The sequence below is a fragment of the Semicossyphus pulcher genome, unplaced genomic scaffold, assembly GCF_022749685.1.
Source record: "Semicossyphus pulcher isolate SPU_LCO1_2020_fin unplaced genomic scaffold, fSemPul1.0.p SCAF_22, whole genome shotgun sequence".
Lineage (NCBI taxonomy): Eukaryota > Metazoa > Chordata > Actinopteri > Labriformes > Labridae > Semicossyphus > Semicossyphus pulcher.
In genome coordinates, this window is record NW_027211696.1 from 6,006,473 (window position 1) to 6,023,767 (window position 17,295).

The 17,295-nt window shown below is 41.6% G+C and overlaps 1 protein-coding gene across 3 annotated transcripts in view; it reads right to left on the minus strand.

The window, feature by feature from the left end:
• The window catches only part of jak2a (Janus kinase 2a), a 41,097-nt gene that overhangs the window by 11,995 nt on the left and 11,807 nt on the right, over positions 1-17,295 (minus strand). For 2 of the 3 annotated variants that reach the window (XM_069673031.1, XM_069673032.1), the window contains exons 2-11: positions 12,306-12,591; positions 6,327-6,450; positions 6,130-6,250; positions 4,447-4,592; positions 3,748-4,054; positions 3,430-3,549; positions 2,959-3,116; positions 2,748-2,859; positions 2,195-2,381; positions 862-986 (exon numbers count right to left, since the gene is read on the minus strand). In XM_069673031.1, coding sequence (XP_069529132.1) covers positions 862-986; positions 2,195-2,381; positions 2,748-2,859; positions 2,959-3,116; positions 3,430-3,549; positions 3,748-4,054; positions 4,447-4,592; positions 6,130-6,250; positions 6,327-6,450; positions 12,306-12,567 — 1,662 coding nt within the window. In that variant the 5' untranslated portion in view covers positions 12,568-12,591. The remainder of the gene's footprint in view (positions 1-861; positions 987-2,194; positions 2,382-2,747; positions 2,860-2,958; positions 3,117-3,429; positions 3,550-3,747; positions 4,055-4,446; positions 4,593-6,129; positions 6,251-6,326; positions 6,451-12,305; positions 12,592-17,295) is intronic. The other variant, XM_069673033.1, reaches the window with a different exon arrangement.

Below are 17,295 nucleotides of genomic sequence, written 5' to 3' on the forward strand. Positions count from 1 at the left end.
TCAACTACTATTCCCAAGGAGCAGATATGTCAAATAATGATTTATTGAACGACTACATGGAACTATGCCTCGAAACTGTAACTACAAAACGAAATTAGACAAATGAAACCCTGGTGGACTTGGATTTGATATAAAAGGAAGACAGACACACATCTCACACACTTTTCTGAGTTTTCTATGTTCCCATATCAAAACTTGTTTGGACAAAAACAAAGTTTTTACCCGGTCTGACCACAAGGCTTTGACTGCTTAAGCTTAAACGTTATAATTAAGGCTGGTCGCTCAAATCTTTGAAGTAATTGCACAACAAGGCTCAACACCAGTTAATAATTCTGACAATACTGCAATACAGAAATACCCCGGAGCTCGCTGATTAGCGGAGCGCCTTCTGTGCTTTCCTGTGACAGACCGGTTGTTCAGATGTTCAACACTCAGGAACAGAAAGCACGGTGAGGCGGAAATGGATCAAGGTGTCTGAGGTGAGAGCACGGCTGTCACATTAACACCTACAATGTGCTCACACATGTCCGCTGGGACTGCTACTGACGTCTTTTTGTTAACTGATGCAACCTCACTGACCCCACAGGAGTCTTGTGTTTCTATGATAATTCATAGTGAGAAGTTTACAATTGTTTGTGTGCATCATGTCTGTATTAGTAGAGTTTGGCTTTGGTGTTGTTTTACAAATACAAAGCAGGCCACAGAATTAGAAAATGTACACCTTTAAAAGTATAACTGATCTGTTCAGGGCCAGAACTCGCATTCATGTGCCTCTTTGATGATGTTGTTGTACCTGAACATCCCATCATGCATGTCCCTACATATTTTCCAGAAGCAAGAAGACCAAGAGGGTTGTCTTACGATGACGAGGTCCTCTTTGCGGATCTTGTGGAAGACCATCTGGCTGATGTTGTGTTTGTGGAGCGAGGGGGACAGCGGGACCTCTTCGCCTTGGTTACTTCTACACACCAGCAGGTTGGACTTATCTGAAATAAGGTACAATGTGGATTAAAGTACATCAAAGTCACAATTTAGCTCTAAAAGAGGGCGATTGCTTCAATTTGTCAAGTCAAAATGCAACAGCTTCCTTTTGTAACATTCGATTGTTTAGTAACAGTTATTAATCATGAATGTTGGTATGAATAAAAAAACGTTTTTTAAAGACAGGGAACTTTGCTTAGAAACAAAAGTTCTGCCAGATGGAAATTCGGTGGAGTAATCATTGAATTTTGATTGACTCATTAGCAGTCTTTAGCAACTATATCAAATCACCACAGAGATCTAATGGTCATGTTGAGCTGTGGGACAAATAGAAAAATGTTCGCCGACGATCCTTTTTCCAGGACGAAGACGAGATGTTGACGAGGTAAAGATAGATTGTTGATAATAAAAACTCTGACGACGCCTTTTTGTTGTTTCCGTTCATGAGACAAGACGGGACTAAAATGTGGGACTAAAAGTGGTGTGCTGTCGACCATTTAAAATCCATACTTTCCCCCACTGTGAGTCTAATCTGTCTGTCAAAATACAAGCAATTCATTCCTGTAACTGGGCGACCAGTTAGTTCAGGCTCTGTGCGCTCACACAGAAAAAGGGGGGTTTTACGCTTCTTCTGCACAAAAAGGAGGGACAATCGGCCGTGTCCTCACCATTCTTTTACTGTACGGATGATCTACTGAAATTTATAGTGTTCATTTTACCTGAAGCAAACGGGTAAAATCGAGAAGAGGGAGACTGGAGAGGGGGGGTCATATTTTCTCGAGAGAAAAAGTTTTGACTAAAATGTTTTGACTAAAATATGACTTTTTATTAACTTAAACTGGACTAAAATGTTTTGAATTTCCGTTGCCTAAAACTAGACTAAAACTATAAAGGGTAAAAATGACTCAAATGTGACTTAAAATTAGAAGCATTTTCATCTGAAGACTAAATCTAAAGAAGCTGCCAAAATCAACACTGGTTGGTACAAACCTTTTTTCTTTCCATTTAAAAGAATAATCTCTGCTGCTGTGCAAAATGTACATAAAATACAGTGTAGTGCAACACCTATGTTAAAAATCTATACACTTCTATCAGTCATTAAACTTCAATGACAATTAACTAAAATATTATTGCAATAGATCTAATAAAGTGTAAATGTCTCAACCATGTATTTGAAGTGAGTATCAGTGTACGTTTGAGTGTGAACTCTGACCTTTGGGGCTGGGTGGGCAGCACCTGGTCAGCTGGAAAGTGTATCCATCGGTGCGGAGCGCCTCCTTCTGGTAGCAGTGCAGGAGTTCCCTGAGTGAGCCGAAGCTCCTCTTGGCACCGCTCAGAATGTACTCGCCGGCCTCCGTCTTCACAATCTGACAGTGTTTGTAGTCCACCATGGTTTCATTCTGAAAATATAAAGGAAACAATACAGGTTAGTTGTGCTGAATGGATCAAAAGAAAACGTGTATCCCTCCTGTGGTGAAAAGTATGGGTAATGCTTGATATTTAAAATCTATAAAATCATGATAGAGGTCTGGTGTGCAAACATTTATGACTCGGTTTTAGCAAGCAAGTACAAACAGACTTTTACCAACTTTAACAAGTTTAAATCAAATCCCACATGGGCATTTTAATTAAAGACTAAAAGCTCTGGTTGTTGTGTTAATATCAGCCAATAGAGGATCTGGTGGTGATAAGCCAAAGACTGAAGATAGTGTTGTGTATCAATTAGCAGTGATTGTGTCCTCCACATGGATCGATTAACAGCTTACCCCCACCACAAAGGACATGAAGAACTTGTCGTAGTCCCTGGGGCTGCAGCGGAGGATGTACAGGCCTTGGTGGTTACCGGAGCGACGCAGCTTACCAATCGTAAACTCCATTCTGTGATCAAAGAGGCAGAATATGTCTGCGTGTTAATGGTTATGTGGTTGTGGGTGCGTGACAAGATGCCTAACGACTGTGCAGATGTGTGGCACTCACGACACGGGGCCGTGGCAGTAGCTCTGAATGCACTCCAGGAGTCTGGGCGGAGCCACTTCTTTACACAGGTAATGATGAGCGTCTTCAACCAGTCTGTAATAGCCTTCCACTAAAGACACGAACGACAGAGCCTCTGAGAGCGAGTGAAACTCCAGCTCCTTTGTGGTCAGAGACAGATTGTTTATAGAGTGGATGAAGAAGACAGGATGAAGTCATTTATTTGATATTTTTAACTGTCGATCCGTTTAAATAATGACCCATTAATCAAATGTTTATGCAGTCTAGTGTAACAGATTAGAACTTATCAAAGGCGAGTTTTCTTTCAAACAGATGCAGAACAGATGTTTTTGTTTTTATCTTCAGACTGGACTCTTAACAACAAGCATGTGACTGTAAACTTAAAATTCCTGATGTCAGCACAGCGGATTAGAGCTCTTTGATTCAAAACAGTAGTATAAATATTTACTGTACCAGGATCTTGTTGTCCTGTCTGGTGAGAGTCACTATGCGACTCTCCACAGAGCCTTCCTTATTGGACTGTTTGATGCTGATGTCGATCACCTCTGGGAAGTCGCAGTACGTCTGCAGCTCCTGGAGACACAGAAACGGTTCGAAACAGTGGTTTACATTTGTATGTAATGAAGAAGCATGCACACACAAGCTCTCTTGTTGTTATCGCCAATTTTAACCCACTCCTAGAGCTCCATCTATTGGTAATAAAGCCGACATCACACTGTGGTAGGAAGCATTGCCACGGCAACTGTACCCATCTCCCCGTCCCGTCCTCACCTCCTCCTCCTCCTCCTCCTCTCCCTCTTCTGTTTTCCCTTTTGACCACTGGATGCCCTTGTTGCCCATGACGACGATGGTAACCTTTCGCGCTTCCAGGTCGGTGACCTGGAAGCGCTCGGAGTAGAGGGAGGGCAGCAGCATCTCCAGGCTCATCAGGTATTTGAGCTTGAGGTTGCACACGGTGGCTTTGCATTCGCTGAACTGCTGGATGAATCTCTTGAAGCGGCAGCGGATCCTCTTCCGAGTTAAAATGTTGTATTCCTTGATGCGCATTTGCATGCAACTCGGCAGGAAGGACTTGTAGCTGAAAACGGGGAGGGTAGTTAGATGGGGACGGGGTTGAGAAGAAGAACAAGAAGAGGCAAGTTCAGCCAGTGTACGTGCTGTTTGCACACCAGGAGGATCAGATAGACACTGTGTATAAGTATTACACACAAAGATAATTCTTCCTGCATGAACACACATAATGAAACTATATTAATGCTGGCTGTGTGCTGAGGAGTCTGTCACACTGCTCTGAAAACATTATTTATGAGCTGCACCACATGCACACCAGCAAAACAGTGAGCGGGTATTTAGTAAGTAAGTTGTATTTTACAGGCTGAATTTACAGTATTAAACTCTTGTAGATTAGCAATAGTCTTAATAACATGGCACTGTATTTCTGTCCAGTGAGTGTAAGTGTGTGCATCCTACCTGTTGTCACTGCAGATGTTCACAGGGGACTGACCGCTCTCCTTGGCGAGCCTCATCATGTCCAGCACGGCCATGCCCAGGCACTCCTCCTGGGCCTCGTGGCTCACTGGAATATTCACTCGGCTGTTCAGGAAGTCACTGCGCCACTGGGGGAGGTAAGAAAACACAAGATGCAAACATTCATTAATGAGAAGACAGATGCCTTCCTAAGAGCGTAACTGGCTTTATTTATTTATTTATTTACTGGATTTCAACTCCCCCACCGCCCCCACTGCCGTTTTGCATTTTATGGGTGTAAAGAAACATGAATATACAAGGAGCTTCATTCACCTTCATTAGACTTTAAAAAAACATCTTTAAAAACTCTGATGCAGACTCACAGTGCTAAGAGGGAGGGAGCGGGTGATCTACAACTTAGTTTGATCATGAGACCTGATGCTCTTCTACAACTCTGTGTGGAATATATGAACTACACAGCAGACTGGAGTCTCTGTTAACAGAGACAGACAGACAGAAAGATCTGCGTGATTGTGACACAGATCAACCTTACGTCTCTCTCTTCCCGGCGCTGCGTTCTTTTGAACTATGATGAACTGATCGCAGGTTACAGCTCCTGCTCGTGTCGTTCGCAGCATGTGCAGACGTAGTTCATACTTTATGGTAACTGTGCGCTGAAATACGGACAGATCGCGGCCTGATTGAGCCACGTACAGAGCATGAGAAATACACAGATCTGTGTCATAACTGCTTGTCTCGTAATGCCTGTGGTTAAAAGGAGAAAAAAAAATAGAATCCTGATTTTTTGCTGTCAATTACCATGGCAACGACTGAAGCTTCAAAGCATTCGGGGTCAACCATCAAGCACTCTACCGGTAACACCGGTGGTGTCACAAGTTTATTAACCGGTGGGAAAATGTCCCCACCATGGCATCCCTAGTCTGAACATGGCTCTAAAAATACCGTACATGGTGGGACTAAATATTAAGTAAAGAGTCAGAGAAGAAAAAGAAGGTTTTTGGACCTTTGACAATCCAAATTAACATCAGTCAGACAGTTTTTTGTTTTCTTAGCACATGGATATTGATGTTACTCTAACAAAGTGTAATTTCAAATGGAAACTTATCACTTCAGTTGTTATTGGCGCTCTATGTAACACATTTTCAGTGGGTGAGTCTGTTGACACTCAGCTCGTGGTGTCAATGTGACAGCCGAGATAAAAGCAAAGCACAACAGAGCTGCACGTCTCGAGTTTACACAAGAATGGGGGCAAGAAAAAAAAGCAGAAACCATTTCAAATGTACTTAAAAACACACGCACACGCACACACACACTCACACATATATATATAAACACACAGGGTGAAAATAGCCCTGGCATACCCATCTTCCCCATTTGTGCTTCTTTAACACTCTTGAGACCCCACATCCTGTTTTGTCAATGTACACAGCAGAATGACATGTCGGGGAGACTGGCAGTCAGTCAGAGGGAGCGCAAAACCAGCATCTTTTATCTCCCTCAACTCAACATTTCTGCTCTCGTTATATTAAAAAGGAGCTATTGGAACGGGGGTTTGCATACGGTTTAAGGTAAATCTATAAATCATCCAGACTATGGATGCACCCTGAGAATCCTAAATAAATAAAGGAGAATAATGTTGAAATGAGACGTAAGACAAAGACTAACCTGAAAAAACTGGTAAGCCATGACGCAGTCGTCCATCACAGGGCTTTCCCTCCCCTTGGACAGGCCACAGCGATGGGCGTACAGTGAGTTACCGCTGTTATACCAGCCAGGGAAGTAGTATCTGTGCAGAAAAGGAGAATAGTAGTGAAAGGAATTTAAAGAATAAAACATGAAAAGCCTGAAGTTTAATAGTTCACCTGATTCTGAAGTGCAGGTTCTCGCTGGCTGTCTGGTCAAGTTTGAAGACGTGATTAGGAGGGAACCATATTCGGTCGTTCTCCTTCATAAGGCCGAACAAGCTGCAGTACTGTGGAGCAATCCCTGGAAAGAGACAAACAATCATTGTTTAGTATCAGCACAGATACTAGAGAGGCTAACAACCTTAGTATGGATCACAGTAACCACTTTATTTGTGCATAATAGACTTCTATTGTTTGCTAGTCCCCTGTGTGTGCTTTGTTTTTGTTTATGAACATTCACACGTCCCAATTATGTCTTCACAACAGCAGCTGCAATTAAAGGAAGGTGTTGTATCAGCCGAGGCAAGTAGGTCATTAGCGACAGAAAATGTCATCACACAGCAGGAAGCACTAAGTGTTGAGCAATGGTGTGAGGGTGTGAAAGAGGAAGTCAGCTCAACCACAACAGGGGAAGTGAATTCAAAGTTGTAAGAAGTCGACCTTAAAGCAGATCTTATACCTTGTAGAATGACTGCCTAATTATAAATGAGCAATGCATTGCTGTGTGAATTATGTGTTTTAACACCACAGGAGCTGAGATTTGTGCATGATGTTATGCACAGCTTAATGTACATAAAAAATGCTGCAAATTTCAGCATTTATAGGCCAAACTGTTTTGCAATGCTAGCTGCAAAATGTCCTTTCAATACATAAAAAGTTGAAAAATTAACCAGATAGAAAAAGCCGAAATAAATCCCACCCATGTTTTTATTTGTCGATTGTTAAAGGAACAGTGGATGGGAATGATGCAGAGGTAGAAGTGACAAAAACAATACAACAACTACGTAATAAAGAAACAATGGGGAAACAGAAAAAAGCAGAAGATAAAGAGGAGAGAAAAGGGGCTTCTTCTTATCGCCTCAAAAGGGAATGAAGCAAGAGAGTGTGGTGAGGAGCGATAGAGCCGAGGCGGAGAGGAAAACAGACAATAGTCGACAACTTCCTGATTTCGAGTTTGCTAGAAAGAGATGAAAAAAAGCCAGGTCGGCCTCTGTAGTTCTGTCAAGACAGCATAAAGCTTTTCACAATTTCTTTACTGTGAAATTCTTGTAGAGATGTTAATACATTTGGCCTTAGAAAGAAATGAGTACAAACACAGCAGGGCTTGAATGCTGAATGCACAAACAGGATTTCACCAATGTTGAAGGTACATTATAAATTACTATAAACATATTTACAGTAAACCTGAATGACATCCCTTTCAGAGAACACCAGGAGGAAAGTATTTTTTTGGCTGACGACAGTTGACACTCACTCCAAACTTTTCACTGGAAACATTAATCTTCTTCAGCCCAGCTCTCCCATTAATTTATAACCTTTACATGTAAGCTTAATCTAGAGCAGAGCCTTGAGCTTCACTCCTACTAGATCACTACTGGATGTTTGCACAAAGTATTTTCCCACTGTAGTTAAGTTAACAAAAAACAGACCCAGCTCTTCTCTAGATACACAGAGAGTGGACAAACTAAACCCAAAAAAAAGCACTTAACTTGGTTGGGCCGGCAACAATTAGCTTGTGAACAATCTCCCGTTGTGAGGGGATCTACCCTTTGTATCTCAGGATCTGCCCTCTTCTGATTCATGTCCTACTTCTCAGGGAGATCTTTGGAAGGGAAAACTGTCCAAACCCCACAGCTTAGCCACTGGGGTGCCTCCAGGGTCAGTGCTCGGTCCCCTTCTCTTTTCAATATATACCACTTCACTTGGTGAAATCATTCGCTCCCATGGTTTCTCATACCGTTGCTATGCGGACGATGCCCAGCTCTTCCTGTCATTCCCACCAGACGACACTACAGCCTTGGCACAGATCTCGTCATGCCTTGCCGATATCTCTAAATGGCTGAAAGAACGCCACTTTCAGCTCAACCTATTCTAGACTGAGCCCCTTGTCATCCCAGCCAGTCCCTCTATGCAACTATCCTGAATTAAATTTCCATATATACTGTACATGAGTTAAATGAGTCACATGCTATGAGTTCAGTTCGTCCAAGCTGGATATTGATCTGTGGTTATTTTTATATACATATCTATATAAATCAACATCAGGAAGATCAGACCCTACCTATCAGAGCATGCAACACAACTGCTGGTACAGGCTCTCGTGATATCACATTGACTACTGCAGTTCCCTACTGGCAGGCCTTCCTGCATGCACATTCAAACCTCTGCGGATGATCCAGAACGCGGACAGCCTTCGACGCACTTCTGTGACGAAATCGGCCTTAAAATACGGCCTTCGAAGGCTGCAGCCCCTGGACTGGGACACAGCTTGTATCTACAGGTTACCACAGACCAGTTGTTTTTTTATCATGTACATTAATCTGTTTGTTTTAATTTATCATCAACCACTGAAATAAGAGTCTGCTGTGTGATTCAGAGGATATACACGGTCTGCTGTAATGTTAATTAACAGTATTCAGAACACGTGGCTGAGGCAGAGTGACACACAGAGGGGAAAGTCCCAGTGATGTTATACACTATATCAGCACTCATGGAATGCTTATCCAATCACATTCTGTTACACAATGATAAATAACAAGTTTTCCCATGTTAGGGGACTATTTCTCGGCCTGTTTACTTTAATCACAGATATTTCCACACATCAAAGAGCATCATGTCTTTTTCTGACGCTGTTAGTGGGGAATTTGTTTTTGATTTGTTAAGTGACTAACATAACTCTGTCGTTCCCAGGCTTCCCACTCTTAACCCCCTTGTGGCAAAGATGACAGCATTAATAAAAGTAAAAGACAAGCATTACACTAACTCCATTTATGGTCCAGTGTACCATGTCCTGCTCTCTGGTCTCAGTTGGCCATCTTTTGGATCTTCAAAATCAATGGTAAAGCCCCTGTGCTCTATGTCCTGACCTTTACAGACTTCAATGACAATCAAATACCTTTATCGGTGAATTCTCCTAAGTGTTAGCTCATATTTTGCCAGGTCATGAAAGATTTTCTACTTCTTATTAAATTATTTAATCTTGTTCAGTCTATATTTAGTCTGACACGTGTCAAAAACCACACCCTGGACTTTTTTATTCTCTGGTATCCCCCCACTAACTCATAAATTAGTCCTGTAGCCTTATTGTTGATTCGGTTGCCCAACTTAAAAGAAGAGCCCTTAAACCGAAAACATTCATCATAGCAAAGACTTGCTTCAGATCTCCCATGATATTCACAAAGATCTTATGGGATACAAGACCAAAATACTTATTATTTTGGAATTATCCTAAATAGCTCCAATAACCCAAGAGTAATAATAATTTCTGGCTCGAAGCCCACCGCCTGCTGTCTTCATATTATTCATAAGAGGTTCTTCGAAAATCGGTCAAGCATACTAAATATTATTAACAGCTCTTTGCTAAATGGGGATGTCCCATAATCACTTAAGCATGACAAAGTCTGGTCTGAATCTTCTAACGCCAAACAATTTCAGACAGATCTCAAAACTTCTTCTTTCCGTACCTTTTCTCAATTTTGGTCCTCTTAGATCTCAACGCTGCTTTTGATACGCTGGACCACACAATAATAATTTAACATCTACTTCACTGGGTTGGGGTCTCTGCAACAGCCCTTGACTGGCTTCAATCCTACATAACAGACAAGCCTTTCTCAGTCGCAATTAACATCTCCTCTTCCACCCCTGCACATTTGTCATGTGGAGTCCCCCTAGGCTCCGTCCTTGGGCCCCTCCTGTTTTCCATCTTTATGCTTCCATCAGGTAAAATTGTTTATAACCATAATATCTCATGGAATTGTTCAACCCAGTGACCAATACAGACTAACTGCTCTTTCTTTCCTTTATGATATAAAGGGATGGATGACTAACTCAATAAAAACAAAACAGATTACTGTACAGTGTTCCACCCACCAAACTCCTCCAGCACCATTGTCCAGTCTCTGAATCATGTATCATCAGATACAGATACAGGATCATAAGACCTTCAGCAAAAAACCTTGGAATAATATTCGACAATTACCTCAAATCTGATGAACAAATAAGCACAGTCATCTGATCCAGCTTCTTTCAAAGATCATATCTAAGATCAGAACATTCATATCGCACAAAGACTCAGAAAAAGTCGTCCATGCTTTAATATCCTCCAGGCTGCAGGCCTCCAGGCCTCTATACATTGCTTACAACTTGTTCAGAATGCTGCAGCCAGACTCCTACGCAGAAGCAAAAAAATGGGAACACATTACACTCATACTAGCATCCCTGCACTGGCTACCCATTCAGTACCGAATCCCTTACAAGATTCTTCTGTTTGTGTTTAAAGCCTTTGATGGCCTTTCTCCGAGCTATATTACAGAAGTAGTATCATCATACAGTACAGCTAGGCCTCTCAGATCGTCTGATCAGGGGCTATTAACCATCCCACAATCACGGCAAAAACTGTTCAGAGGCAGGGCCTTCTCCGTGACCGTACCAAGACTCTGGAATAATCTCCCATAACAAGAGCAGAAGAATCTCTTGTCTGCTTCATGCCTGAAGACTCACCTGGTACAAACTCTGTTTGTTTTAAAACGCTCGATAAATACATTTGAACCTGATCTTAACAATGATACACATTATTTCAACAGTATGCTCAAAATTTGCTCTGACACTCCCAGAATGATAGACACATCCCTTCAAAATTTCAAATTAAGTAAATATACTTTGATTACATGAAATCTGAGATAGAACACCTGTAGACTAATCAATTTTGTAATCTGCATTGTAGCTGCAGTGCTACAACAGACAGGGAATCAGGACCAAGCATGAAAACATAATCCATAGTGGTCTGTACTGTAGCTGCTGTGCCTTAGGTGTGCAGCATCAGTTACTATGGAAATCGTACCAGGTAAAAACAAAGCCAGCTTCATAAGACTAAGGGCGGGTTCACACCAGCCTTGTTTAGTCCGATTGAACCAAACCCTGGAGCGTTTGTCCCCTCGGTGCGGTTCGTTAAGGTGGTGTGAATGAATGAAACTCTGGTGCAGACCAAACAACGGGATCATGGTCCGCTAGAAAAGACCAGTCCCGGTCCGTTTCCAAACGAACCAAGGTCCGGTTTGATTCTAGTGAGAACGTAAACGGACTTAAAGTAGCTGCAAATACAGGAAACAAACCATAAAACTGTGCATTGTCATTGTAGTATATTTACGGGTGCTGACATTTGCAGAGACACGCAGCGAGATGAGTAGAGGACAGACAGGGTGTTCAAACTGTTCAGTGAAAAACTAAAGGAGGTCGAACTGATCGATCTGTGGATCAATGTCGGTTAAAAGTAAAAAACACCGACAACAAAACATTAAAGTCCGCGATCATGTTGAGTGTGATTGATCAGTGTGCGCTCTTGCTTTGTTTACTTCAGGCAGTTTTCCCATGTGGAAATTCTGACCAGTTTCCTCATGCATCAAAACTGTGGTCTGCTGGTAAAAGCCGCCGTGTGAACACAAACCAAACTCGAGGCAAAATGCAACTTTGTAACAATTTGGTCTTTGATTCAGACCAAACTAACAGACTTTAGGTGTAAATGCGCCCTAAAACTCTGGCTTTAGATCAAAAGACCTCGCTTATCCATGAATTTAGCTTTGTAGTACACTCATCTGTTCTGTACGTTTCATGTATTAATGATTTCACATTCACAACAGTCTCACTACATATTCAACTTAGCAAAAATGCCCAAATAAAAGGCATGCCCCTTTTACTTTCTAATGTCTGTGAATAATGAAAAATATTCCTAAGAAGCATAAAATACAAAACATTGTTTATTTACCCTGACCCATTTAGAGTTAGTGGTTTTCCTCTGATTCCTAGTACTTATTATTCATGTTTCTTTTATTAGCAGTCATGTCATGCCCCTATTAAACTGATGTTACGTAAAATCTCATGTGAATTATCTGTAATTGGTGTGTGAGCAGACGGCAGAACTGAAATCTACTTATGACTCACCACATGCTTTCGCCGCACTGATGCACAATTCCTCCGCTATGTACTCTCCAGGTGGAAACGTGAGCACACTTTCTGAACTGTTGGCCCCGCCCCCTCCTCCACCTTTCCCAGGGTAGTACAGGTGGACGGTGAGGCAGGTGGCGACGTTCTCCTGCTTTTGGTCGAGTCCAGCTGCTGGGTCGAGGTCGGAGTGGAGGCCATTGTGATTTGCTGTCGGACTGGAGGCGGACGGGTCCATGTCTGTCAGCATTATACAGACCATGTGATGCTTGACTCAAACATCCAACTGTAAGGGTACAAAGGATAAAACACAGGACGTATGTGAGTGAGTAGAAAGTTCTAACTAGCAGTGTTTTACAGTACGTACAGCATGCTGCTAACATTTGCAAATGACCACCAAACACAAAGCACACCTGAGGCTAGTGTTATTAGTTTTAAAGGTGTATTCTGGGGTATAAACCAAAGTATTGGACAAATTAAACTTTTCATTCAATGATGGTGATAGTAAAAGGTCTATGTGAGATTTCGCTTTGAATGACAAATATAGTCTTTCTACTGAACGTATGACTTATTATTCAATTAAAGGAGCTATATGTAAGATTTTACATGAATTCATCAATCAAATATCATATTTTATTGCCAATGTGTGAGGGGGTAGTAGAGGAACTGAAAAATTGAGACCTTCCCCAACTTCCTCCATTGCCTCTGATTTTTATGTAAAGCACTTCAGACGTTTTTTCCGCGAAAGAAGAGGATGTGGCGTATCTGCACACTCGCACCTCTCCCGAGAGCCCACTACAATCAACAGTGTGCAACACGAGACAACGCAAGCTGTGAAATGAAGATGTATTATGCCAACAAACAACTGGCACCCACAACAACACCTACACAAAGGTCACACAGAATAAAAACCCCAAAAAGTTTTATCTAGTGAAGCCCGTCTGACCATGCGAGCAGGGGCATGCGACTCATACAACCCCTGGCAAAAATTATGGAATCACCAGTCTCGGAGGATGTTCATTCAGTTGTTTAATTTTGTAGAAAAAAAGCAGATCACAGACATGACACAAAACTAAAGTCATTTCAAATGGCAACTCTCTGGCTTTAAGAAACACTAAAAGAAATCAAGAAAAAAAAATGTGGTAGTCAGTAACAGTTACTTCTTTAGACCAAGCAGAGGGAAAAAATTATGGAATCACTCAATTCTGAGGAAAAAATTATGGAATCATGAAAAAAAAACAACAACAAAAGAACACTTCAACACACCACTAGTACTTTGTTGCACCACCTCTGGCTTTTATAACAGCTCGCAGTCTCAGAGGCATGGACTTAATGAGTGACAAACAGTTCTCTTCATCAATCTGGCTCCAACTTTCTCTGATTGCTTTTGCCAGATCAGCTTTGCAGGTTGGTGCCTTGTCATGGACCATTTTCTTCAACTTCCACCACAGATTTTCAATTGGATTGAGATCCGGACTGTTTGTAGACCATGACATTGACCTTAGGTGTCTTTCTTCAATGAATGTTTTCACAGTTTTTGCTCTATGGCAAGATGCATTATCATCCTGAAAAATGATTTCATCATCCCCAAACGCCCTTTCAATTGATGGGATAAGAAAAGTGTCCAAAATGTCAACGTAAACTTGTGCATTTATTGAAGATGTAATGACAGCCATCTCCCCAGTGCCTTTACCTGACATGCAGCCCCATATCATCAATGACTGTGGAAATTTGCATGTTTTCTTCAGGCAGTCGTCTTCATAAATCTCATTGGAACGGCACCAAACAAAAGTTCCAGCATCATCACCTTGCCCAATGCAGATTCGTGATTCATCACTGAATATGACTTTCATCCAGTCATCCACAGTCCACGATTGCCTTTCCTTAGCCCATTGTTTTTTTCTGTTTAGGTGTTAATGATGGCTTTCATTTAGCTTTCCTGTATGTAAATCCCATTTCCTTTAGGCGGTTTCTTACAGTTCGGTCACAGACGTTGACTCCAGTTTCCTCCCATTTGTTCCTCATTTGTTTTGCTGTGCATTTTCTGTTTTCAAGACATATTGCTTTAAGTTTTCTGTCTTGACGCTTTGATGTCTTCCTTGGTCTACCAGTATGCTTGCCTTTAACAACCTTCCCATCTTGTTTGTACTTGGTCCAGATTTTAGACACAGCTGACTGTGAACAACCAACATCTTTTGCAACATTGCATGATGATTTACCTTCTTTAAGAAGTTTGATAATCCTCTCCTTTGTTTCAATTGACATCTCTTGTGTTGGAGCCATGATTCATGTCAGTCCACTTGGTGCAACAGCTCTCCAAGGTGTGATCACTCCTGTTTAACTGCAGACTAATGAGCAGATCTAATCTGATGCAGGTGTTAGTTTTGGGAATGGAAATTTACAGGGTGATTCCATAATTCTTTCCTCAGAATTGAGTGATTCCATAATTTTTTCCTCAGAATTGAGTGATTCCATAATTTTTTCCCTCTGCTTGGTCTAAAGAAGTAACTGTTACTGACTACCGCATTTTTTTTTCTTGATTTCTTTTAGTGTTTCTTAAAGCCAGAGAGTTGCCATTTGAAATGACTTTAGTTTTGTGTCATGTCTGTGATCTGCTTTTTTTCTACAAAATTAAACAACTGAATGAACATCCTCCGAGACTGGTGATTCCATAATTTTTGCCAGGGGTTGTATATACCTACGATTGCTTTTGGGGATCAAAACAGACTCAGAATTGGTTTTCTTGCTATGTGTTGTAAGCTTGTTGTTGCTTGTTGTTGCTCTGTTGTAAGTAAGCTGGCAACAAGCTACCATTAGCAAACAAGCCAACGTTAGCTTGTGTGCTATCGCAGGCGATTTGCCAATTAGGCAACATAGCAAAATACCGTTGAGTGGATAACATCAGCTAACTCGCGCAGACTCCCGGGGCTGATCTGGCTGGTAATTGAGTAATATGCCGTTTGGTTATGAAGCACAATGCCAGATCCATGCAGTGTAGTTATGTTAGAGCTAGTTGGCTAACCTTAGCATACCATCTGAGTGTGTACGTCAGTGTTGTCAGTCTAGCTTGAGAAATAACTTTGCCAGCTAACATGATACTAACTTAGATTTTGGACAACATGATGCCGGTGAACATGATGCCGGTCAATAAGTTACATTCAGGACCTTTAAGGGGGTGTGAAGACACATAACTGTATTTGCTTGTCATGTCTTAGATAGAAGAAAGATTTCTAACTTTAATCAACTTATCATAATATGATTAAGGTGGGTTGTAAGAACCTCAGGCACAGTAAAATTTTACTTTGAATAAAGTCCTTTCTAAAGGGCCCGATTAAACCTTTAATAATCAATTTAAAGGAAACAACTTTATTGCTTTTTCCTTTTCGATCATTTCTGTAGTATCTGTTTTCTTGTCCTCTCGTGTTGTGACGTTCGCAAACGATCCGATTCTTTTGAGTGGCTCTTTAGTGCGAACGACGGGAACCGGGTCGTAGGTGAGCCGTTCTTTTTATAGTTGTGCCCAAATTCACTCCCCTTTATGCCGAATTACTCAGATCTTATGACTCCGTTTCTTTCCGAGAACCGAGAGCCATAAGATCTGGCTCGCTTCTAAGGAGGTCCTGTCACTACAGGCAGGCCCTCAAACAAACCCTGCAGGAAAAACAAGAAATGGAATCCACTTATCAGAATAAGATTAAGAAGGCTTGAAAAAACACATTAGTCACATTCGCATGGCTTATTTTAATTACACTTCAGTCCCACAGAAAGGGCCAAATGAAACCTTTCTTATCAGGTTACACTTTTTTTCTTTATCATTGTTTACAACTATTATTCATGGAGTATCTTTCTTCTTCTGTATCCTGTCAGTACTGCAATAATATTTCCTTAAACTATTACTTTGAAATGATTATTTTAAAAATGCAGAGAGAGTTTGAATGGGGTGAGGGAAATTGGAAAATACAGTCACAAGTCCTCAAGTGAACCCTGCAGGAAAAAGAGGAAAAGAGCTCCTCCAAAGAAAGCATTAAAGCTGTAGTAGGTAAGATTATTAAAACTGTCACTTTAAACATGCAGTAGTACATGAGATAGATATTCATGTTCCTCTGGCTCCTCCTACTGCTCCTAATGACATTTGTAACAATCCAACGCTCCCGAAACACAACAACCAATCAGAGCCGATCAGTCTCTCAGGCTGCTGTCAATCACACGCTGCGCAGCACCACTATTCCGCACATGTTCACACGGTCAAGCTCAATCTCTTCAGTGTGCGCAGCCTCAGCCGGTTTGTGTGAATGAAGAAACTGCCCATCCCTCCACTGCCAACTACGGCTTACACTACAAAGACCGTTAAACCGAAGAAGAGAAATGAGGAAGAGCAAGCTAAAAAGAAAGAGTTGGACCAAGACAGAAATGAAACCAGAGTAAACATTGGAGCGGCATTTCCGAGGTGGAGAGAGCTACGGGACCTGAAAAGATTAAAAAGCGACGCTGAGTTCTGCTCGACAGGTAATCACCCCAGCTTCATCTCTCCTGTATTTGTTTCACATTGCTAAGATGTCTGCGGTTACTGTGACGTTGTGTTACATTAGTGTTGCAGTCAGGCTAACGTTAGCTTGTTCTCAATGCGGCTGCTGTTCTGCGTTGTTTCATGGCGGTGTGGCTGAAAATATCTCTGAAGTGCCTAGGTAGTGTTACCGTTTCGGGCTTTCTTCTGATAGTTCTGTGTGCCTGTGCTCTCACGGCTAAATGTTCACACCATCAGCGTGTTACTGCTTAGTCGGCACTGTTTTTTCCACAGTTTCTGTTAGCTAACTAAGTGCTGGTGGTTTTGCAAAATAGAATTAGCTGTAGATTACCGTTCACAGCAAAAAAAAAACAGATTTCCACTGGTTTGATGTGTATCTGCTTCCATAGTGTTGGTGGTGCGGTTGTTGTCATTTCACGTTTTTACATAGTGTATATCTGGCTCCTTCAGTTGCTGTGGTTACTA